Raw genomic sequence first — 26,232 nt, 5'->3', positions numbered from 1 at the left:
TTTATTAAAATGCTAACTTTAGGACCACAAGTTACTCTAACTTAATAATAAGCTGTTTTAAGCTACCATTGCTTTAAATTTAACTCTATAAAGGATAAAGCTTCATTATTTTAAAGCCTTTTAAAATTAAGTGATTCAACTAATTTAAATTGCTTGAAAACTTAGGTCAGTATCACAGTTTCAGGAGATTGCTTTATTTACTAGCTATTCAGTGCAGAAAGTCCTATGATTATCTGCCTTGGATAGACGTGCCCTAAGGAAGTGGCAGGGAGAGTGTTCTAGGAGGACAATGATATTTGAGAACAATTTTTTAAAACATATTCCCTCTGTTTTCAACTGCAAAGTCCAAGCAAGTCCTTAGGCATCCAAGTCACTTTATTTAGATATAGAACATCTAATCATTCAGAGCTAGTGAGAAGAATGCTCCAGTGTCTAAAAGCTGGACAATGGGAAGAATCCTCTGAAAATACCTAGAGTTTGAACTCCGGCATTATATGTGCCTTAATTTTCTAGGCTGGAATCTTCCAGTCAGTTACTAATGAACCATAATGTCTAATGAAATGTAGAATACACTTCAGGTAAACCACTGTAAACTCAAGTGTCAACTGAATGCTCAATAACTGAAATTAGAGTCCACCATCATTTCCTGAAAGATTATTCTTTATAGGTATCTCATTTGAAAATGACCTAGAATGACTCTTGTCAGTTTATAAGTTATCTAAGGTGGCTTCCTGTCTCAGATGAGTATATGCACGCAAAGCATCATGCATGTCAGTCTTCATAGACTTGTAGAAGGTCTCAGACATGCAGAGGATATGTATTTATTAGCTAAATTCTATCCTGGAGCTTCAAGCATTCCCATGACTATTTGCTTGGACTGTAGGTGGCTCTGGATCACACAGGATCACAGTGTAACAAATTTAGTTACACCTCTCAACTCTCTTCCTAGCAAATAAATGTTACTTACAGATGAACTCTCTCATCTTCCTGAATTCCATTGTGACTGTCTGAATTTTTCTCAAACATTTTATATAAAATATAATTTAAATCATCACACAATTTAGTTTTCACAAATCATTAGATTCTAACTAGCTTAAGTCAAAGTAAAATAAGCCATAATTTTCAAAATTTTTGTAAAAACAATGAAAATGCAGACTTGTTTTTACTGTTGAAGAATATTTTTATTAAACTTACTTGGAACCGGTAAAAGGTGCCATCATCCTTGAGTGTGAGGACATGATCCGAGATTGGAAAGAAGTAGCCGTGGGCAGCCATTAGTGTTCCCAAATGGAGTGCCTCCACTGTTTCATGAAAATAAACAAACAAAAAAAACACATATAAAAGCTCTCTTTAAAACTGTTGACATATAGCCATGTAGAATTTTATCTTGTTCCTTTTGAACACATTCTTGCATTGGAATTCTCAGCATCCTGAAAAGCCTGTCTTTGTACTTCTTTCAGCTCTTTCACATAAGGTACTAAGATGGCTCTGCTTCCTGGTAGTGACTGTGCAATGACCAACAGTGCATGGCGACCAGCCCATGAGAACATAAAGTTATGGAACATTGAAACTGAAGGTTTTTCTCATATCACAGAATCTGGTTCCTTCATTTTATAGATGGGACATATTTTGCTATATGTTAATAATCTTCCACAAACAATTTTATTTGGCATTTATATAGCACTTTAAACTTTAAAAAGTGTTCTTGCTTGCATCACCCCCTGCCCTGTAATATGAATATCCAATACTATCAGCAATTTTTCTAATGATGTGGATCATTACTAGAGGCAATGTTAACAGGCAATGTTAAGGCATCTAGAACAATTTATGCTGCACTAAGTGAGCCTGCAGTCTGTGGTTGGCCAGACTGCTCTAGCTTTTACTACTCTGTATACAGTATTCTACATATGGACTATGTAGAGGTTTATATGACAATGAAAACATTATATTTTCCCAGTAGTCTGGGAAATAGTTGGAACATAATACTGTAATACTCACAATCCTTCTATAGCAGCCAACAGTTTCTTCCAACAAAAGGGTTAATAAAATTTGATCAGTAGAATTATTACTGCAAGTTAGTTTGCTAACTTGAAGCCTAGAAAATATGGAACTATTCAAGATAGCTTTTTAGTCCAACATAAGCATACATGTATATAGAAAATACAAAAAGTTAGATTTATTGATCTGTTGGTGTATCTTTATGTACAATTTATAGATTTATTTCTATTTTTAGATGAATAGCTAAAATGGTTCTTTAACTTTAGGATGCTTACAGAATTTCCAGGACTATGTGGATCTGTCTCTATCTCCGGCTGTCAATCACTGGTAACTTTGACACTTCAGCTAGTACTGACTCACTAAACTGCTTGCTATGGCCCACTTAAGCATAAGAACCCTCTTCCTCTCCTCACTCCCATGCCTATATTGTCTAATAATAAGTTAATTGTTAAATTTTACCTGTAATGGGGTACTACAGTGCCCCTTTTAATTATTATCTAGCATCTTGCAAATATTTTAATTGGTAACTTCTACCTCCGGCCTCCACTCCACTGATCCTGTCAATAATAAAGGACAATTGCCAATCATCCTCTTTGTCATGTGTCCAGAAGACTGTTACTAAGTGTGCCAGTCATCTTGTTCACACTCCCAATCAAGTCTCTCCCTGCATAGAATGTTCTTTTTCTACAAAGGAGGATTTTTTTCATCACTTACGCATCCTTTTAGTTCAAAGTCAAGATCTTCTCAAAGTCTAAGCTGCTTATAAGTATATACCCACATATTCTGTGATTCTTATTAAAGCTCAGGAGGTAGTGTGATATTGTGGGAAGAACAAAACCTTTGGAGATACCCACTAGCTTTCGTTACTTAAATTCTCTGTAACTCTCCTATCCATTAATAAAGGTAATAAACCCACCTTGCAGAGCTGGTATGAAAATCAAATAAGAATATATATAAAGAAGAAGATGGACTAGTACCCTGTGCATAGTAGATACTCAACAGGTGGTAGCTATTGTGCTTCATCACTTACACACTGAATGATTTTTACTTTTCTTTAAAGTACTTTCAGGAAATCCACTTCCATAAATTTGCCTTCAACTAGGCTGAGTGGGGGAGCTGGCAGTCCTAAATAGCATCAGCCAGTTATGTCTTCTTTTTGTGGATTATTTACAAAATTAAAATGGTAATAGGATCTGTGAAGAATGCTGGCCTATAATAATGAGCAGGTGCTTACAGCCTTGGTCATGTTCAGAATCCCTGGGTGTTCCTGTCTGGTAGCACTGGGCAGAGCAATGTATTACATCTGTTTGGGGATTTCAAAGTCAGGTGGCCCACCTATCTTGTTACAACCATCTTTATTCATTTTATTCCAGCAGTCTGTGGCCTAGGAAAATATTATTAGCACTACTTTCCAGAAAGGTAAATTGAATTATGGCACATGAGGAAATTTTCAGAGTATAGATACAAGAAAGGAGAACAGATGCCCAGAAAGATTAATAGTAAAGAGTTTCTAAACTCTAAGCACAGGGAAGAGTGTGACTAAAATAAAACAAAGAAACATCAAAAAACAGGTGCTAATGTGTTGATGAGGATTAGAAAACATAGTGTAAGTAAATATAGGGAAGCTGCAAAAAAGAAAATCAGAAGCAAATGAACATAAGCAAGTTCTTACCTTTCTGTATTCAATAGATACTAATTATATGATAAATCATACATTTCTAGAGGGAAAGATGAATGTCTGCAGGTTTTCTTCACATAACACTACCATAATTAGGCCTGCATAAATGCTTGCTGAAGAGAATAATAAATTAGCAAGTAATCTCAACCTCTTTTTTTCGAGGTACAATACTCCATTTTTGTTTGGTTTAATGATATATATTCTCATTTTGCAACCCTCCAGGAGATTCTCATGCTCCATCATTTTATTAATAAGGAAAATTGGTTTTGATAGGTTCTTAAAATGCCTTGAATTCAATAGATGTACATTTGTGGCAGTATCAATAAGATCAAACTTTAGTTTCTGCATGGCCCACACACAGTTCGATGTAGAGGTCAAATCAAACTATTTAACTTAATATATAAGAGGACTGAACTTCTAACAAACCTTATAAAACGATTTCAAGATCATTGGTCAAACAGTAACCTAGAGAAACTGAGATTAGACAAGTTACATGCTCTATCACAGGACCTCCAGAGAACATGACCAAGACAGGATGAAGGGTTAGATGAAAATCAGGGCATCGGGGTGAATTTTCTGTGTCATTTAAGGCTATAAGCTTGACAGGTAGCATAGCAATAGCAAAAGTAGCTACTGAATCAGTATTTACTGAATGAGTGAATAAGTAAATTTATGAATAAATGACATATGGAATATGAAAAACATATACTGCACAAAAAATACTAGTTATCTTGTGTCGTGATGATGAGCAGCTTAAGCTCTGCCAAGATAATTTAGATGTTCATAATATCTTTTCAAAATACGTTTAAAGCTTTTGAGGTGGGACTGTTCTGTTTTACATGGGAAAAGATAATAGCGATATAAATGGCATAAACGCCACTAAGAGACCTTAGGGTGGGCTTGGGATAGTTTTCTCAAGGTTGAATTGTTTACTGTTAGTAATAAGCATGGAGCTACATTTCCCCATGATCCAGCTGCTCCTGAATCTCAGCACAGCCTTAATCTAATAAGAAGCTGGAGGACCACTGGCAGTCTTGGAACTAAGTGTTGAAAGAATCTAATGGGTAGTCTATCAAGATCACCCTCCCAATAATGGCTCACCAGATAGCCCCACAACATTATGCTTCTTAGCAAAATAATTAGTAATGAATCGTCTTGCACATGTGTTATCCACATCACCCACACAACTAGATAAAGTTCACAATACACTTACCATTAAGATTCCAGTTTATTTTTCATTTGGATGTTCAAGCCATGAACAAACCGAGAAGTAAAAATGCATCTCTAAACAACTGTTAACTATGTGAACAGCGTAGTGTAGCTTTGTTAAGTCTGATGTACTCATCGCATTACTTCACCTCAAACCCTTAAACAACAGAATTATCAAAATCCTTTAAAAGTAAAAGGAATTCTGCATGGTGTAATTTGCTTTTGAATCACAACTACTTCAGAAAGTTAATAGGATAAAAAGCATACTATAAAAGAGACTTGTGTGTTCAGTTCTATATTTCCATATGTAGAAATATATATTTCTATATTCAGTTCTGTATTTATAACATATTTTCAGAACTCAGTAATATCTTCTTTATCCAGGGATCCCATAGCAGGTAGTCTCAGCACCTCCCAAATATACCCTATAATTTCACAGTGATGGAACAATGCCTCTGAGTGAAGAAATAATAATAAAAAAATTTCACTAAATCTTATATTTTTATTCCTGTCATGCATTTTTACTTTTATTTTATGTGTATATATTAGTAAATGTGATTGTTTCATTATCAACACAGCATACGTGATGTAGCAAATATGATTAGTGTGCGGGGAGAAGTATTTTAGAAGGAAATCCACTCAAAATAGAAAAAAAATGACAGCGGATGATATGACATCAAGGAAAGAAAAACTAAAAAGTAGACAGAGGTAAGTTATTAAATAGTAAAATAACCAACATTTATCATGATGATTCTGAGTCATAAAGGAAAGATTTTGTTAAACTTGTTATTCTCTGTTTAAGAAGACAGGGAAGTGGTCATTAGAGAAATATTTCAAAATATTATACTTTTTTTAGAATAGGCATTTGCAAGGTAAGATTAATCATGTAGAAAAATCACATACACAGAAGATTTTTTTTCTCCAACAAGGCCAAATAAAAGTGAACTATTACTACAGTTAGGGATTTCTGAGGTACGTCTATCTTCTCAATAGTAAGAGTTAGTGAAAGAAGTAAGTATTGGGGCTTTTCTCCTTTTTAAAAAAAAAAAAATCATTTCCACATAGAAAAATGAAGTGCTGCTTGCCTTCTAGCAATCAAAAATCAGGATTTAGAAGTGTACAATATGGTAAAATAGATTAGATAAGATAAAATAGATTCTATTTGGGAGAAATAAAAACAGAAGCATAATTTATACCAACTTTGAAGCTTACACTAGGTAATTAATGCAAGCAAATAATATTTCCAAACAAAGGAGCACAGTGTGGGGTGAAGCAGCTAGGATGTACAAGCCAGCCACTTGGGTTCAAACTCTGACTCCCGCATGTGCTAGCTGTACGACTGGGGCAGAAGGCTCACATTCTCTGGGCCTCAGTGTCCACATCTGTAAAACAAAGATAATAAAATGCTGATGTTAAAAGTCTGTTGTGAGGAACAATTGAGATAAATGTGCAATGCACTTAAAATAAGGCCAGCCACATAGAAGTGCTCCAAAAATGTGAGTTATTTTCAGTTAGTTGGTATTATGAAAGGACACATTCAGTAGCACTTAGTCTAGTGCAAAAGGCAGTGGGGAAACTAGTAGCTGGTATTGATCCAGGCTTCCAGATCATGTTAAACACTTCCAATTGAACACTATTTAAAGTCTTCCAGGTGATCAAACTGGGATCTTTAGTGTACAGATGATGAATCTGCTCTGGAATACACTTACACTTATTCCTAGGCAGCAAAGAACATGATCCAAATCCCAAAGATTTGGTATCATAGTTATAGGAAAAGATTTCCGGAGGTAACATATTCTGCACACCAGGTTTACAATCTGAAACATGAAAATGCAACAGATCAGTGAGAACTCCCCCAATTCAGGAGCCGGCGGGGGGTGGGGGGTGGGGAATGATATGAGGACACACCAAGAATGGCAATGCTGAAAAACAACAGTGACAGAGGAAGCACAGGAACAGCAGTCAGAATGGAGAGGATTTCTTAAGCAAGCATAATATTTTCCCAGGACTCAAAAAAATTAACTCAATAAAAAAATTGGTACTGAAAGTAACAGGATCAAACATCAATGGCCCTTATCGCACACATGGGGTAGAAAAGTCTAGTTGCCTAGTATCAATAAGTATGACACCTTAAGAGATTATTTCAATATGAAGAATAATGCTGAAATTTTTAAAAAGAGAGAGAAAGACCTATGTGATATTGGTGTGGAGAATTGGTTTAAGATCTATGTTATCTGGTAACTATAGGATATCAGCATGTTCATTTCACTGATATAGTATATCCTTCTGTATAACTGGTAGTTCCATCATTGTGTAAAATGAGCTGTACTTCAACAAAATTCTATTTTATTTATATGTGTGATTAGGTGCTAGAATAGTATTCAGATGAGAGAAAACTCACACTGAGTTTATTCAAGAATAATGTAAGCAATCTACAACAATCACAAGAGCCAAGGCAATAATAAATGACAGTGGAAAGCAACATTCCCTCTAAAATTCAGTATATATTCTGCAAAGTTTCCACCAGTTAGTCTGGCTGAATGAGTTGGAAGGAAAGTAAGACACTGAACTAACTTTAATAGACAGGGACTACTATATATAAAAAAGATAACCAGAAAGGACCTACTGTATAGCATAGAAAACTATACTCAATACTTTGTGATAACCTATAAGGGAAAAGAATCTGAAAAAGTATATATGTAAAACTGAATCACCTTGCTGTACACCTGAAACTAATAAAACATTGTAAATCCACTATAGTTCAATTTTTTAAAAGACAGGGAGTTTCTTTAGCTTATGTTGCTTCAAATCAAAGACAGCACAGGCTACTTAATAAGAATGCGTGCATATCATGGAAAAACATGCTCAACTGTAAGTCATGGGATTTGAATTCCAATCATAGTCTAGTTTCTGTGACTACATATCTTAAGTTATCTCATTTCTCTGGACTTTAAAGTAGGCATCTGGAAATGCAGGGGTGGATCACTAAACTGTTTCCAACTCTGATTCCATGACATGGTGTGCAGTCAACACTCATGCTGGAAGTTGTGGCAGAGATGCTGCCACATTTATTTTGCCTCTTTGTATCAAATGGAAATAGATATTTTTCTTTCTTCCTCAGATACTCTTGCCATTGTGCCTGCCCCAATAACACCAACAATAAATTTAAATGTACAATATGAAATACAATAGCAGATTAGAATTTCAGTTGCTTAAAACTCAATCTTATGGTAAATTAAGAGTGATGTGTGCACAGAGCAAATGTAACACTTATTCCAAATGGATAAAAACTGGATTGATGTATGTTCTATCTATACATTTGCAAAAGCTAGCTGTAAAAATGCACACAAATACCCAGTAATTCATGCCATGTGACAGAATGCCCTAAATGCATTTAGTTTGAAAATCAAATGTCACTCCTAAAGAATAAGCCACATAGTGGGATTGCTGGGTGGTATGGTAGTTCTATTTTTAGTTTTTTAAGGAACCTCCATACTGTTCTCCATAGTGGCTGTATCAATTTACATCCCCACCATCCTGAGAAAACCATAATTCAAAAAGAGTCATGTACCACAATGTTCATTGCAGCTCTATTTACAATAGCCAGGACATGGAAGCAACCTAAGTGTCCATCGACAGATGAATGGATAAAGAAGATGTGGCACATATATACAATGGAATATTACTCAGCCATAAAAAGAAAAGAAATTGAGTTATTTGTAGTGAGGTGGATGGACCTAGAGACTGTCATACAGAGTGAAATAAGTTAGAAAGAGAAAAACAAATACTGTATGCTAACACATATATATGGAATCTTAAAAAAAAAAAAAGGTCTGAGGAAGCTAAGGGCAGGACAGGAATAAAGATGCAGACATAGAGAATGGACTTGAGGACATGGGGGGGGGGAAGGGTAAGCTGGGACAAAGTGAGAGAGTGGCATGGACATATATACACTACCAGATGTAAAATAGATAGCTAGTGGGAAGCAGCTGCATAGCACAGGGAGATCAGCTTGGTGCTTTGCGTCCACCTAAAGGGGTGGGATAGGGAGGGTGGGAAGGAGATGCAAGAGGGAGGAGATATGGGGATATATGTATATGTATAGCCAATTCACTTTGTTATAAAGCAGAAACTAACATACACACACACACAAAGAATAAGCCACATAGTCTTCTGATATTACCTGCTCATGGTACTACTTTTTTAAAATCACTATTCCTTAATGATATTTAAACCATAATGAAATATAAAGCTAATTTCAAAGGTATACCCTTGGATCATGGAAATAGTCAGTTATTATGAAATTTCTAAACAAAACAAGATAAAATTTCCTTTCATCTGTATTTTGCAGAAATCATTGCTTCAACTGGGGGTGTAGTGTGGGATATCAGGACTGATGTCAGCAACTGTTTAAATAATCGTTACAACATTCAAAGCAAAAAAATTCCAGTTTGCATAAGTACATGTACTTATCAGTTTTCTTTTCTTCTCTCTGTGTTTATATACTGGTTTATGTGTGTGTTGGAAACAAGTTAACCTGCAAACAAGTGACGTCTAGAATTCTAATATACAATATATCCCATGGATCTAATCAATAGAGATACTCTTTTGCAAAGAAAACATTTGGAGATTAGAGGAAGTAAATTTATTAAAATGAAATGTATTAAAATAATTTTTCTTTTTGCTGTTTTAAAATCAGCACAAACTTCCATCAACAATTTTCATTTTAAATATTGAAACTATGATTATTGCATAACACTAACAATAAGGCAGGTTCAGAAACATAAAGAAGAAATATGGATGAGCTAATAAAAGGATTAACACCCCTCCACAAAATTATTTTCTATTTTTGCACAATAAGCCAGAATTTATAAACACCAGATATTTTTAAAGGATTAAAATCAATCAGCCTCTAAAAAGTATATGGTTTCATAAGATTCTTCTAATAAAGTATATAGAGTAGAAGACTCTATTGCCAGAATTCAAATCAAGAAATTCTAGAGGAGTGGCCAAGATGGTAGGAGTAGGAGGACCCTGAGCTCACGTCCTCCCATGGGCACACCCAAATTACAACTATTTACAGAGAAACTATTGATAAGAAAAAACTGAAAGGCTAGCAGGAAACATCTTCTACAACTAAAAATATAAAGAAGGAACAACAACAGATGGGTAGGAAGGGCAGAGACCCAGTATAGTCAGGACCCACACCCCTGGGTGGGCTACTCACAAATGGCATGATAATTACAGTTGCAGAGGTTCTCCCCAAGGAGCTAGTGGTCTGAGTCCCACATTGGGCTCCCCAGTGCAGGGGTCCTGCACCAGGAAGACAAGCTCCCAGAGTATTTGGCTTTGAAGGCCAGTGGGGCTTACTTTTGGGAGAGCCAGAGGACTGTGGGAAATAGGGAATCACTCTTAAAGGGTGCACACAAAATCTCACATGCTCTAGACCCAGGGCAGAAGCAGTAATTTGACAGGAGCCTGGGGCAGACCCACCTGCTGATCTTGGAGAGCCTTCCGGAGAGGCAGGAGGCAACTAGAGCTCACCCTGGGGACACAGACAATGGTGGCAGCCACTGTGGGGAACTTGTTCTGTCACATGGACACTGGTGCTGGTAAGCCCCATTTTAGAATCTTCCCTCTAGCCCCAATTAGTACCAGCCCCAACCCCTCCCACCAGCCTGTCTGTACCAGAACTGGGACAACTCAGTCCAAGCAACTAGCTAGGCAGAGACACGGCCCCACCAAACAAGCAGGCTTGCTGCCTTAAGACCTCCTAAGTCCACAACTGCCCCGAGACCCAGCAATGTTGACCAGAGGTCCCAGGACCAGGCCCCTCATACCAATGCACTAGCACTAGCCCCGGGACCCCCAGGGCCCTGCAGCCAGAGACCTTGGGACCTGGCTCTGTCCACCAGTGGGCCAGCACTAGTCCTCGGACCACCATCACCCACAGTGGATAGGCACCAGACCCAGGAACCCCTGGGGCCCAGCCCCACCAACCAGTGGGCCAAAAAACTCCAGGACCCCAGCGTCCTACAGTCCAAGACCCCAGGACCCAGCTTCACCCACTAGTGTGTTGGCACTATCCCAAGGACCTGATTTTACCTACCAGTGGGAGGGCATCAGCCTTGAGACTCCTTGGGTCCTGACTGTGCTCAACAGCAGGCCAAGACCAGTTCCAAGACACCTTGGAACCCCAGCCATATTGGGATCCAGACCCTCTCACCAATAGGCCAACACCAGCTTTGGGACACCCTGAACCCCACAGCCAGCTGTATCAGGAACTGGCCCCACCCTCAAGCAGATCAGCACTAGATCCAGGACCCCCAGCCACGCAACTCTCAACTCTAGAACCTGGTTCCACCTACCAGTTGGCCAACACTAGCCCTGCTACACAACTGGGGCCCCAGAGCCAGCAGCCTTGTGACCTGGCCCCTCCAACCAGTGGCTGGCAGCCTGTGCACAAGGCAGGCCCTGGCAACCACCCAGACCAGTGCCAGCCATGCTCACCAGACCACCCACAGTAGTCAGCCCATTACAACAGAAGGACCCATGCAGCCCAAAGAGGGGGCACCCCTAGAGCATATAGAGCTGGTGATAAGAGAGGAGCGCATTGCTGGGATGCACAGGATGTCTCCTACAAAACGTGACTTCTCTGAGGTTGGGAAATGTAACCAAACCTACCAAATACACAAAAATAATAAATTAGGCAAGATGAGGTGACAGAGGAATATGTTCCAAATGAAGGAAAAAGATAAAACCCGAGAAGAACTAAGTGAAGTGGAGATAGGCAATCTACCAGATAAAAAGTTCAAGGTAGTGATTGTAAAGACTTTCAAAGAACTTGAGAAAAGATTAAATGAATAGAGTGAGAAGTCAGAACTTTTTAACAGAGTTAGAAAATATGAAGAAGAACCAGAGATGAAGAATACAATAACTGCAATGCAAAATACACTAGAAGGAATCAACAGTAGATAGATAATAGGGAGGAACAGATCAGCAAGCTGGAAGACAGATATTCAAGCTGAACAGTAAAAAGAAAAAAAAAATAGAAATGAGGTCAGTTTAAAAGACCTCTGAGACAACATCTAGCATACTGACATTCTCATTATGGGGGTCTCAAGGGGGAGAAGAGAGAGAGAAAGGAGCAGAGAACAGATTTAAAGTCATAATAGCTGAAAACTTCCCTAACCTGTAAAAGGAAACAGACATCCATGTCCAGAAGCACAGAGACTCCCAAACAGGATCAAGCCAAAGAGGACCACACTAAGGCACATTGTAATTAAAATGGCAAAAATTAAAGATAAAGAGAGAATAATTAAAAGTAGCAAGGGAAAAGCAACAAGTTACATACAAGGGAACTCTCACAAGGGGAACTCCCGCAAGGCTATCAGCTGAATTTTTAGTAGAAATTCTGCAGGCCAGAAGGGAATGGCACCCCCAACATCAAAACAATGAACATAATGGCAATAAAAACATACATATCAATAATTACTTTAAATGTAAGTGGACTAAATGCTGCAATCAAAAGACATAGAGTGGCTGAATGAATACATGTGCATATATATGCTATCTACAAGCAAACTCACTTCAGATCTAAAGGCACACACAGACAGAAAGTGAAGGGATGGAAAAAGTTACCCCATGCAAATGGGTATCAAAAGAAACCTAGGGTAGCAATACTTATATCAGACAAAATAGTCTTTAAAACAAAGACTGTAACAAGAGATAAAGAAGGACGTTACATAATGATCAAGGGAGCAATCCAAGTAGAAGATGTAACAATTGGAAATATATATGTACCCAACATAGGAGAACCTAAATACATAAAACAAATATTAACAGACACAAAGGAGAAATTAACAGGAACACAATAAAATTAGGGGACTTTAACACCCCACGTACATCAATGGACAGATAATCCAGACAGAAAATCAATAAGAAAACATTGGCCAATAAAACGACTTAATAGATCTATATAGAACATTCCATCCAAAAGCAGCAGAATACACATTCTTTTCAAGTGCACATGGAACATTCTCCAAGGTAGATAATATGCTAGGCCATCAAACAAGTCTCAGTAAATTTAAGAAAACTGAAATCATATCAAGCATCTTTTGTGACCATAACACTATGAGAGTAGAAGTCAGCTATAAGAGAAAAACTGCAAAAAACACAAACATGGATGCTAAAAAATATGCTATTTAACAACCAATGGATCATTGAAGAAATCAAAGAAGAAATAAGAAAAATACCTGGACACAAATGAAATAAAAAACACAATGATCCAAAACCTATGGAACACAGCAAAAGCAGTTATAAGAGGGAAGTGTATAGTAATACAAGCCTACCTCATGAAACAAGAAAAATCTCAAACAACCTAACCTTACACCTAAAGAACTAGAAACAAACAAACAAAACCCTACATTAGTAGAAGGAAATAAATCATAAAGATCAGAGCAGAAATAAATGAAATAGAGACCACAACAATAGAAAAGATTAATGATTCTTTGAAAAGATAAACAAAATTGATAAACCTTTAGCAGACTCATCAAGAAAAAAAGAGGGCCCAAATCAATAAAATCAGAAATGGTGAAAAAGAAGTTACACTCAACACCACAAAAATACAAAATATCCTCAGAATGTAAAATCTCCCAAGACTTATCAGGAAGAAACAGAACATATGAACAGACTAATTACCAGTAATCAAATTAAATCAGTAAAAAGAACAAAACAAAACAAACAAACAAAAACTCCCCCAAAACAAAAGTTCTGGACCAGACAGCTTTACAGGTGAATTCCACCAAACATGTAGAGAAGAGTTAACCCCTATCCTTCTCAAACTATTTCCAAAAATTTCAGAGGCAGGAATCCTTCAAAACTCATCCTGCAAGGCAAGCATCATCCTGATACCAAAACCAGACAAAGACATCACAGTGGAATAAAAGAACAAACTTAACAAAACAGAAACAGAGTTACAGATACAGAGAACAAACAGGTGATTGCCAGAGGGGAGGTGGGCAGAGAAGGAGAGAAATAGGTGAGGGAGATTTTTCCATCTGTGTTCGTCAATGATATTGGCCTGTAATTTTCAGTATTTGATACCTGTCTTTCTCCCATTCATCACATCCAGTCCATAAGAACATTCTGATGATTCTATCTGATGAGCTCAGAATCTACCTATTTAATAACCACTTCTGCCGTCACCACCTCAATCCAATCTGGTATCATCTTTTGGCTGAATCACTGCAACAACATTTCAATGAGTTTCCATTCATGCCCTGCTCTTTTCCACAGTGATTATTTAAAAATGTAAATCAGGTCATGTCACTCTTACTAAAATCCTCCAATAATTTTTCATATTTCTCAGGATAGAGTTCAAAGTGCTTGCTTTGGCCTTAAAAAAATCCTACATGATCTAGCCACTAGTTACTTCTCTGTCTTCCTCCCCTTCACATATCCTGCTCTAGCACACAGAGCTCCTCACTCTTCCTCAAACTTACCATGCATATTCATGCCTTGAGGCTTTGCAATTGCTGCTCTCTCTGCCTGAGATGCTCAGCACTCCTCCTCCAGAGAGCTGAACATCCTCCTTTCTTCCCCCAGTTGATGTCTGGTGAAATCTACCACATCAGGGCACTATAACCTGACTACACAGAATAACATAGGATTTACTCACTACATACCATATTACTTTGCTTTAATTATATGCATATCACTCATTACCACTTACCATTTTACATGTTTATCTATTTGTTATTTAGTATCAATCTTTTCCAATGAACATTTAAGCTCTATGTGAGTTGGAACTTTTTTTTTTGGTTTGTTTATTTTTTTGGCCTGCTCTCTTATTAGTGCCTTAACTTTCCAGAATATTACAAACAACTAAAAGGTATACTAGCAAAAACAGATAAATGAATCCTACATTATTTCATAGAACAAATTCTTAGAAATAAGTAATGAAGTCAAAAGTTACACACATTTTTAAAGTGTTTCTGTATACTACAAAATTAATTTCCAGAAATGCATACAATTTAAATTCTCACCAGGAAGTTGTAAATGTGTTGGTATCCCTGTAAACTTGTGAACCACTTGGCATTACTATTTATTTCCTCATTCTTCATTGGATGGAATAAATGGTGTCTTGCTTTAATTTGCATTAATTTGAGTTGTGCTGCATTATATTGAATTTTAGATAAAATGAATAGTCTTATTATGCAGAGCATGAGTGAAAAAAAAAAAAAGACATCCACCAGTTTCCAATGAAAGCTTTGAGAAAGCCTGGTGTAGACTAGGCATGGAAGGATATTAGACTCATGGTGAAGAGAAAGGTCCTTTAATTTATCTCCAATTTGCCTAAATGTGCTCTCCCTTCTAATTCTTGTCACTATGCATTCTGGATTTGTTTCCTAGGCTTATCTTATATAATTAATTAATAAAATTATATCTCCTTCTTATTTCCTTTAAACTTTTTCTCCATTATTGATTCATACCAGGTTTTAGCAATTTATGAGTTTTCATTTCTTCACCCATCTATATGTCCATATATCCATCCTGTTATCCATACAATTATTCACTGTATGCTTGGTTTCATCCCATGGATACAAAAGTGAATATGATGTTGTCTCTAGGTCCATCCTCAAGAGACTCACAATGCAGTGGAATATGCTGTGCTTAAAAATTCAATGACTTCTGGTTTCAGCTGAGACAAGTAAAGCGCTTAGAAGTTGTTACTCTCATCCTTACAACAAGGAAAAGCTGGACAAGCTGAAAATCAACTAATTTTTTTGGACCAATCAAAGAACTGAAGTTGAAGGACAAACCTCCACCCCAAAGTCTGCAGAGACAGACTCATCCAGGGACACAGCCAAGATTTACTTACTTGGAGGAGAGTTGTTAGATCCATTAGCTAGTAAAACACTAAAATAACAATTTTGACAAAGACCTGGGGCTGAGTATGGACAAGCAGAAGAGTGAGAAACACGAGGGGCTTGTCCTGGGGAGGCACCACACTTTCATGGGCTATAATTCTAGGATCCCACCAGATCCCTATAATGAAGACCCAAGAAAGACCCCTCCTGGCTCTCAAAGGAGGAGAGAAAGAATAGTCATTGTGAAATATGCTCAGAGCTTTCTCCACAACACAGGACTATACTGCAGGGGAAAAGACTTTTCCAGACCTATTCCCACTGGAGAAAGGGCATTTCTTCCATGCCAGCCCTCTCTAGACTTCCTATCTCACCTAGCCAAGAGGAAAGAAAACATAGCTGATAGGAAAGTATTTCAAGAAAATAGTTTAGGAAAGCTACAGCCAGGGAATAAAGGTAGTTGTAAAGAGATGGAAGATCTATACAACTGGAGAATATTTGTGAAGGTCACAGCTCCAAGACAAAGGCATATTAACACACTGGGATTTAGTTGGAGATTATAGAATTCCTCCACTCCTCAATACCTAACCATAACACCTGAAGGATCCAGTATAATATCAGGACATTACACCTCAAAGCTGTAATAAACAGATGTTCTCTGAGGTGGAGTGCTTAAGAGAAGCCCAAAGTCAAGCGCAGGGACAAAAATGAAAGCATTAGAGGAATTTGAAGCCTCTGTAGTCATTGATCACTATAGCAAACATTAAACACAGCCCAACTACTTGCCAGATTACTAAAAATCAGTACATTAAAGGCCTTAGTTCCTATTATAAGGAAGAGGATGCCCAGCTTTCAATGAAATTACAAGGCGTGCAAAACGCAAGACAAATACAGTGTAAAGAAACAAAACAATCATCAGAATCAAGTCAGATATGACACAGAAGTTGAAATTATCAGAGAGGAAATTAAAAATATCTATGATTATTCTGGTAAGGGCTCCAATGGAAAAAGTGGAAAACATGCAAAAATAGATGGGTAATGTAAGCAGAGACATTCTAAGAAAGAGTCAAAAGGAAATGCTAGAAATCAAAAACATTGTAACAGAAATGAAAAATGTCTTACTGGACTCATTAGTAGACTTCACAAGACTGAGGAAAGAATCAGTGAGCTCGGAGATAGAAATCCACCAAACTGAAATTCAGAGAAAAAAATAAAAAATAAAAAAGAACAAAACAGAGTATCCAAGAATTGTGAGACAATATAAAAAGGTTTAGTATGTGTATATTTAGAATACCAGGAGAAAAGAATTCAGCAGAAGAAATATTGAAATAATAATGGTGAGGAACTTTGCAAAATTAACGACAGATACCAAATCTAAACCCAGGAAGCTCAGAGAACACCAAAAAGGGTAAATACCAAATAATCTAAACCTCTGTTAGTAAATTAGGCATATTTATTAAATTTAGGAGGCCATTTGGGAGCTAGAAGGCATTAATAAAACTAAGGGTGCATGTTTGTAAAAAGGTGAGGTGATGGGAATTTGCCTATTGTACAGGGACAAGATGCTCTCCTTCCTTAATAGCTGTTCACTACACACCAGATCAAGTAGAAAGGTCCCAGAAGAGTAAGTAGTTCAGTAGTCGTGTGATCCAACCTGCAATATCATCTTATCTCCTGATACTTGTTGGTACAAATGTGTCATTCCAGAAACGCTGTTCTACTTACTCACTCTCCTGAACTGTATGAAAAGAAATGTCTACAACTGCTACTTTTCTAAGCCGGAAGCAAGTGGACAGACCTTGAATCATGTTTAAAAAAGAATTCCTGCCTGGTTTCAGGATACTTTCTAATGGCTTTATATTTTTTGAAAAATTCTCAGAAAAATAATCAAAGTATAACCTAAAGCAGCTATTTCACTTTATACGATATTATTTGAGGCCTAAAGATAAACTTCCAAACTATGTTGTCTTTTTATGATTTTTATGAGACTCTCGTTATGTCATTGCTATGCCTTTGCTTGGGTTTTCAGAGTGCTGTAATATTTTAACACGTAAATCATGTTTTATTTCTAACAGGAGCTACCACTTGCTCATAAAACTCATTTTCCATGCAATAAAAACAACTTCCTTAGGCTGTTTCAGAAAATTTAGAATACTTTCCTGCAGTTGGATAACATTTATCCTTGCCTTTACTTAGAGAAAAATAGATTATATGAAACCTATGGATTGATAACCCCAGAAATTGTTTAATTTTCTGTTCTATAACTAAACCCTTTCTGTGTTATGTAGGGTAATGGGAACCTAGGGCTTTTCACTTTGAGATAAACCTCTATCTAGAGCTTGAGCCATAAATATGAAAATGCCCTCTATATAATGTTAAGTGAAATATGAAAGATAAAAAACAGTCTATTTTTTATGTTAATATTCTTTGTTAAAAATATTCAATTAAATAATATTTAAATGCCTAATAGGTATGCCAGGCATAGTAAAGATGCTAGATATGGAGCAAATTAAAAAACAAAGTCCTTCTACTTACAAAGTTCACAGTCTAGTGAATATCTGCCTCAGACTTTGGAAAATGTCCTGAAATCAGACCATCATGTGACAACGGAAGGACAATCCAGGCCTGTCAACAGGGGTGGTGTTATGTCAACAAGCCCTTGGAAGAGGTCAATCCAAAAAGATATCCTTAGAAAAGGTCAGTCCTCAGACGCCCTTGGAAAAGTCCAATCCTAGAGTCAGCTATGAGAATTTAGAAACTGTGGCTAAGAGTAGGACGAAGGCAAATTTCATCTTTTCTCATTGGCTAGGAGCTAATTTAGCCCATATGCTGGGCCTGAATGTGCCTGGAAGATTGTCAGTGTTGGGGATGTTGGCCACTGTCACTAGACATGAGGAAGGCAAGAGGGAATCTGCTTCTAAAGGACTCAGAGACAGATCTGGACTGTGAAGGGGTAATAGTTACGCTTCCTGATGTATTTTCCTTCTACTCTCCATAAGGCTCAAACAAATCTTGTGTGTAGAGTCAGAGTCTGGGAGATGAAAGTAGACGTCTGGGAAGAAGCGCAGGCTTCATAGCTTCCAGGAAGGAACGGTGCCCGTAGCTGGGGTCAAGCGATGGTGGCAGGGGGTCATCGTGCTGGGACACAGCAAATTATAAGGGCAATTGAAGCTGTGGCAAGGATGTGGGCATCACAAACAGATGAGGGCAAAGGGACATGAGATACTGGTTCCTGAGTGGCCCAGGAAAACTCCCAGATGTGGAGAGGGAAAGACTGAGTGAGACAAATTCCAATAAAAAAGCTCAGGTCTTCAAAGAAGACTAAAAAAATGTGCCAGAATTTTAGTGGTTATCTGACTGCTTTTTACGAGAACTTTTTATTCTCTTTATATTTTTCCACATTTCCCAAATTACATATGGTGGACTTATATTGTTTTTTAATAATCCAAAATGTTTTAAGAAAAATGTGTGCATTATAAGGTACTACGTGTGACATCTGACATCTATCTCCCCAAAAGATATATGGAACCACCTACCAAGCAGAAGGCACACTTGAGGAAATACCCAAGGAAAACCTGGCAGATCATTAAATGAAGGCCAAGGCTTCACTGGTGAAACAGTCAGAAGAAGATTAAAGAAGTGGTATGTTTATCATTGCTTACACAGCAGCTCCCAATTACCCAAATCACAGATATTTTAATGGATGAAACTCAGCAAAGGAAGAATCAAATGTCAGGTTTGCTGAAACAGACAAGTAACCCTCCAGAGTCTGAAAATTTGACACTCCCTTTTGGCCATTCAAAAGGATCAAAGTGCTAGTGACACCTGGAAGACCCCCTTCCAAAAATTTAGATTAAATCAAAAGAGCCGTTGTTTATAGAAAAATGACACAAACCATATTCTGAGTGTGTGCCTCAGGTGAAATGTAGTTAACCAGAATTCTACAGTATGTACTCTAATGGGCCTCAGTGCCCAGGTATTAGGAAGGAGGAATTCTGGATAATTCAAGAGGTCCAATCACTTAAATGTTAATATAACTGCAAAATTTAAAAAGCATTTTATTTTATTAGACCCACGACTTTCTCATTTACATGGGAATTTTCAAAATTTAAAAATCATATTATATGTTACATTGAATTTCTCAGACTCATTATTTTAAAAAGCATAATCTTTTTACTGTGAAAGCAGTAATCTTTATGTATGGTTTGTGACCAAGTGATAGTGAACAGACTGGTATATTCATGCCATAGTAGGATTGTATTTAGGTTACAAAGCTTCTATCAGCACTCATCATGTTTTCTGTACTACTGTACCTAACATTTCCTAGCATTCTTAGTTGTAATAAAAGGAAAAGCTTCACAATTATGACATAGAAATAGAGCAAGTAGTATTGCCCTCAACTCAAATACAGAGGGGGAAAAAAGCCTAACTCATTCTTCAGTTAGGAGATAAAAAATAGTTATATTTAATAAAAGATAAAGGGGCCTGACTTTTTAGATAGCTCTTATACAACTGTCTATGGCTCCTTCTGGATAACAGATATAATCACTTACATTTCCCTTCTTTTTCTGAGTAGGCTACCTTGATGAATAGATATATTTTCAATATCTTATGCTCTAGGCCTTATTAGCTTTACCAATCCTTTCTACTTTTCTTTCCTTCTTTCTAATTTTTTTCTATCTTTCCTTACTTTTTCCTACTTTCCTTTTTTTTTAAAAGGTTGTACATGCCCTATTTCTTCTTCAAAACAAAAATATTCAAGTTGGCTTATAAAAGGAACATGTGTACATAAAAAGGGTAATAATAAAGAAAGTGAAGACCTAAAAAGAAGAAGACAGCAAATAGGCCAACCAGATCCTAGAAGAATTTAGACAACACCACAGGGCAATTTGGTCTGTGGAGTAATCTTTATTTTTGGTTTTTCTAGTGGATAAGATAGAAATATCAAGCTCTGCTCAGATAGAAAATGTTCCTAAGTGGAATTAATAACCTAGTCAAAAGTACACTGAATGATGCTATCATTATGCTTGTTCAAGTTTTACAAATGAAAAGACTGCAATTCTAATTACATTCCCAGCTACTTTTAGTATATTCCTTAATAAATAGTTGGCAACTATAAATAAAATACAGAAAATCATCCACTCAGGTAAACTTGAGAGAGGTTACAAAACTCTGGGACTGACATTTATAGATGCATGTGTTAGCCAGTAAAAATCAAGAGGGAACTAGCATAGCCAGAGGGTACCTGCTGAATCTCTAACAAATGCATTGTGTTGGCATCAAGTCTGACACAGCAGGTGTGAATCCCAGCTCCACATCTCAGGTCTGTTCTGAGTCTTAGGAACCTCATCTGTAAAGTGAAATTGATATTCCTTGTCTGGACCTGAAAGAGTTCATTTTTTGATATCAAATGTATCTGGATTTGAATACTGGTTCTCTCTCTCTTAGTAGTTTCATGATCTGAGACAGTTTTCTGGTCTACCACCTACTTTATGAAGTTTCTCTCTCTTTTTTCTTTAAGATTGAATAACATACCGTTGACCCTTGCACAGTGTGGGGGTTTGGGGTGCCGACCCTCTACACAGTTGAAAATCTGGGTATAATTTTACAGTCAGTCCCCTCCATATCCAGGGTTCTGAATGTTCAGATTCAAAAACTTCAGATTGTGTAGTACTGTAGTACTTACAATTGAAAAAAATCCGCAAATAAGTGGACCCGTGCAGTTCAAACCTGTGTTTTTCAAGGGTCAACCGTATACCAAGTTTTCAACAGGTGCTTGGCATATAGTTGGTGTTCAACACATGTGAACTTTTTTGTCTCCTTCCTATTTATAATGATTTAAATAGGAAGAAAACACACAGTATGGTACCTGGGGACACCCAATTCATTAATGCTAATGTATTATAATTTTTTTCTACTGTTATTGAAATATAGTAATCGAGGTGGGAGATGAAGACAGCCAGAAGGCCAAACCAGAAAAAGCATCTATCAGCAGGATAAATGGCCTGCCTGTGGCTAAAACCATGGCAGACAAGCTGGGAGTAATAGCCTCCATTCTGGCAATCAAAACTTTGATTTATGGACTTTATGAAGATTTTTCAGTACATTCTGGGTTTTGAGTTTTAATTATGTACAGCAACTGCATTATTATATTAATAAAATGACAATAGCACTCACTTTTTCCATTATGAAATATGGTATTTAAATGCAAATGCAAAACATAAATAAATAGATATAAAAATGGGGGAGACGAAGAGAAGGAAGTGTGGCTAGGATATAAGTTAAATGAAAGAGTTGATCCCAATAGGCTAGATATGACTGGGCTTTACTTGTTGGTATGGATTACTTTGATTGGAAGATATCATAGAGTAAACATTTGCAGACTTTTTTACTTTCTGCCTTGCTAGAGTATTCCCAAGGGGCAAAGGCCACCAAAAGACAGGCTCCTGATTATATTCCATATAAAGATACCGTGATTTGTATTTTAAAGAACTGGGGTACTAATGGAATATATGCAAAAAGGAATTACTGCTCTCTTCTCAGGAGAAGCTAATAAGTCACTAAAATGAATACATAAAGGAAACTATGGCTCTTGCTCATCTCACATGAAAATAATTAGAACAACATATAGTATTCCCTGTGTACATATGAATAACTATGAAGCTCTGGCTGCAGTAGCAGGGACATGGGTTGGGAGCAGGTACTCAAAGATATGAGGAATTTATTAGTGTTTTCTTTAAGCATTATTTAAAACAGAAAATGCACATTTGCAAGATGTATGCTTGGGTAATAGCTATCATTCTGAACAAGGTCAAAGTAATCAATCTTGTTAGAGGTGTGTGTGATGGCTCCAATCTATGATTTCTTGCATATTATCATCAGAATTTAAAATTATGCCTTAGAAAGAAAGAATATTTTCCTATAATGGTTCATTAGCATTGAAACAATAAATAATAAAGCGGTCACTTTTATCTATTTCATATTGACAGGATAACTTGTAGACTGGACAATAAAATATGTATTTTTATAGGTTCAGAGTGTTTTAAATGCTTCTTTCCTCCCACTACCCAAGTAAGACTATTGTTTGAAACAAGAGCATACAGAAAAGATCTCTTTTTATTTTGCCTATAATACATATGAGTTGAAATATATAGGAAATAGCTCTAACAAAGGGTATGGCCAGGATGCAATAGGTAAGTACACCACCAAATCCGAGAAAATAAATTTCTTTATTCCAAAAGACACTATATAATGAAACATCTGGTCAGGTGGATCTATGCACCTCTCATGGTTGCCAACCATTTAAGGAAAAGTAGAGTCTAGGTCTGAAATAATTGTGCAAAAAGGATCATACACACAGAGTAGAGATTGGGAGACACGTTTCTATGTATTTAAACAGGTTTTTGTCATAATTTCCTCTCAGTTGATTCTCCAATTGTAAAATAACTATGTCTGCATGGATACTTCTTGATATTTTTGTGGTATTCAAATGAAATGATCTATTTAAAAACTATATGGAAAAAGCATGAAATGCTTTGCAAGTAAACGTTATCAAGGATAACAGAGATACTATATACTTTCTCAATTCTGATACATTCTGATTTCACTGGCAAACTAACCAAATCCATAGAATACTAAGGCCACTTGTAACAGTTTTATTATATTTAAAAGAATTTATAGCACTTGCTCTAGAGAACTTGTGGCAGGATTTAGAGGCAGATGACAGACTCTGTATAATGGTGAACATAATAGGTTGATTCAATTAATTCAGTGACAAGATATTCAATTCAGTTTGATAATATGTAAGCAAAACATCTGGTTGAATCTCAATTTTGTTTGAATCTCAATTTTCACAGGTTTTTTTTTTTTTTTTTTTTACAACAGATGATACTTCTAAAGGAAGAAATTTTGCAACTATTCAAAATTAAGTTTTTATCCTGGATAAATCTATATTTATCCTTGATCTTATTCTTCTGTCTGCATTTTAAACCATTTCTTTTATATTGGGTTTGGTTTAGATGAAAAGTTCATTTGAAATTTCTTCTTCCTCACTTCTCATCTATTTAGGAGATCACACACTAAATCAGTAGTTACCATAAACTTGTTATCACTTCAGTGGATTCCCATTAGTAAAAAAAAATCAAGTGATAATTGGGAACTGATTGATCTTGGCACTTCAGTCAAAGACTGGAGGGGATATATGTTCTCTGCCATTATGTTCTCTAGATTTGAATGAAGCGACAAGACCAACATGTAAAATAAAAAATAAAAGATAATAAAATTAAGCAACAAATTGAGTGCTATCAAATGTAAATATGCTCAGAAAATATTCATTGTAAAGGAAAGCCAATGGGAGCTGAATGATGGTGAGAAGGAATAGGTTGTGTTTGAAGGCTAGTATAAACATTGCATACGTTTTTAAAGAATTCAATTTAGTTAAATGTGCTTGCAAATGTTCAGAGTTTTAAAAGAATCTGGACTATTTAAAAATAAAATCAGGATTTTGGCACACTTGCATGTTGACTCATTTGAGCTTCACAAAACATTGTAATAAAAGCATCTTACTGAAGAAGAAGAAAAGAAAAAAAAAAAAGAGAGAAATTAAGTAACTTGCCCAATGCCCCATAGACAGTAAGTACAGATAGAGATTCAAACTCAAGCATGTCTGCAAAGCCCATTACCCATCTTCAATTCCAGGATGCCTCTCAAGGAATACTGGGATCTCAAGAAGTATGGGCTGACAAAGAGAAGGAGAAAGGTAGAGCAAGCAGGGTGCCACTCAGGGAACATAGAAATATTTAATGTTCTTTGATATCCACGGGTCAGAGTGAGACTCATGTCAAATCCTAGCTACTCATTAGTCTGAGGTACTACTCACCTTGGTCACTATCACTTCAAGAGTTTGGTAAGAGTGACCCTTCCAGGGAGAGGCAGCAAGGATCACAAATGAGCAGGGTGATATCAAGAAGTTATTGATGTCTGTCAATCATTTTGTGAAGGATGCAAACTTCATCAAAGCTTTGTCTTTGATAAATTCACTCAAATCACATCTACAATTAGTATGATATGATATTGGACATAAAGCATATTTACTAAGAAAAAATGAACAGGTTCTGGAGGATGAATTTTGCAACTCCAAGTCAAAAGCTAGTAGGACATACCATAGGAGGGCAGACCTGAAAGGCAGAAGAAATACAGATGTGGAAGATTTTTGTAGTAATTGACCTAATTTGCTTGCACCCTTCTGCATCCATGTTTTTGGTTGTACCTTCCTACACTGGCTCTGTTCTTGCATGGCACTTGCTTTGGCAAATGAAGCAATAGAAAATGTGACACTAGCAGAAGCTTGTGTTGTATTTGGAAAACACCATGGTAAAAAGCCAGTGCTAGCAGGTTGAAGGATGAGAGAATGAGATGCACCTGGCTGACCGCCTACCAAATACCAAATATGCCCAAAATCCTAGATCATCCATCCACCAGCTAGCTACAGTCCCTCAGAAAGTCCAGCAGGAATCAACCAAGTCAACTCTGGCCCAGCCAATCCACAGAATCATGAGCTAAATAAAATAGCTGTTTATTCTAAGCCACTAAATTTTGGGGTGGTTTGTTACACAGCAAAAGCCAATTGATATGACAGAATACTATTTCAAACAATGGGGAAATGAACAAGCACAAGGTTAATACCTTTACCTAAGAGCAGAGACCACCTGTTTCTTTTCCTAAATAGAGACCTGGTGACACAGAAGGATCATACTGCAAGGACTGTATGGTTTGTCCAGGTAGAGAGGACCTCAGACAACTCAAAGAACCCCATACTTCAGAATGGTAGGACAGTAGCAGAATTATTCTCATGCAGCTGGCAGGAAAACAGAAATATGCCACAGGGCCTTAGGAAGCACAACACACTTTCCCAGTTTGAGGCAGGATCACTTCTTGTGATCCCAAACTAAGCCTGGTAAAGCAAATATTGTCAAAGAAAGGAAGAGACCTTGTCAATGGGAATAAGAAACAACATGCAAGCAACTGAGTGAATCACCAACTGAAGACATTGGTAGTGTACAATATGCTTTCCAATGGATGCCAGTGAGAAAAGATGTTCACCAAGGGCTAAATTCTTCCTCTCACACTCCTACCCTATCAATTTCTCTTTCTATGAAATCAAAGTACCATTTCATTTAGTCTGTCAGCTAAGCTCTAACTCTAAGGCTAATGCAATTTATTCTGTGCTTTTCATTTGCATATATATTCTATGTTCTAAGAAATAGAGTTGAAAAGTATTAATAAAATCATTAACTTCCAGCACCATGGCAACATAAGCAAAGTTTATAACTATCAACTCAGCAGCAAAAAACTACACAAATAGAAACCTGCATCAGCATTAAAAATTAGGGAAGGGTGGCAAAACATACACCCCCAAAGTCTAAGAATATAATATATATTGGACCAGATTGCAACACCTCCTAAGAAAGCACCACAGCA

At 36.8% G+C, this 26,232-nt stretch overlaps 1 protein-coding gene across 7 annotated transcripts in view; it reads right to left on the bottom strand.

Annotated features, from left to right (window-relative positions):
- RGS7 (regulator of G protein signaling 7) overlaps positions 1 to 26,232 on the bottom strand; it is a 552,379-nt gene that overhangs the window by 143,009 nt on the left and 383,138 nt on the right. For all 7 annotated transcript variants that reach the window (XM_082470550.1, XM_082470546.1, XM_082470551.1 and 4 more), the window contains one exon: positions 1,195 to 1,301. In XM_082470550.1, the coding sequence (XP_082326676.1) occupies positions 1,195 to 1,301 (107 nt within the window). The remainder of the gene's footprint in view (positions 1 to 1,194; positions 1,302 to 26,232) is intronic.

The sequence above is a fragment of the Balaenoptera physalus genome (genome assembly GCF_965194825.1).
Source record: "Balaenoptera physalus genome assembly, chromosome: 1".
Classification (NCBI taxonomy): domain Eukaryota; kingdom Metazoa; phylum Chordata; class Mammalia; order Artiodactyla; family Balaenopteridae; genus Balaenoptera; species Balaenoptera physalus.
Note: the sequence above shows the minus strand (reverse complement) of the source record. Positions and strands in the feature narration are given on the sequence as shown.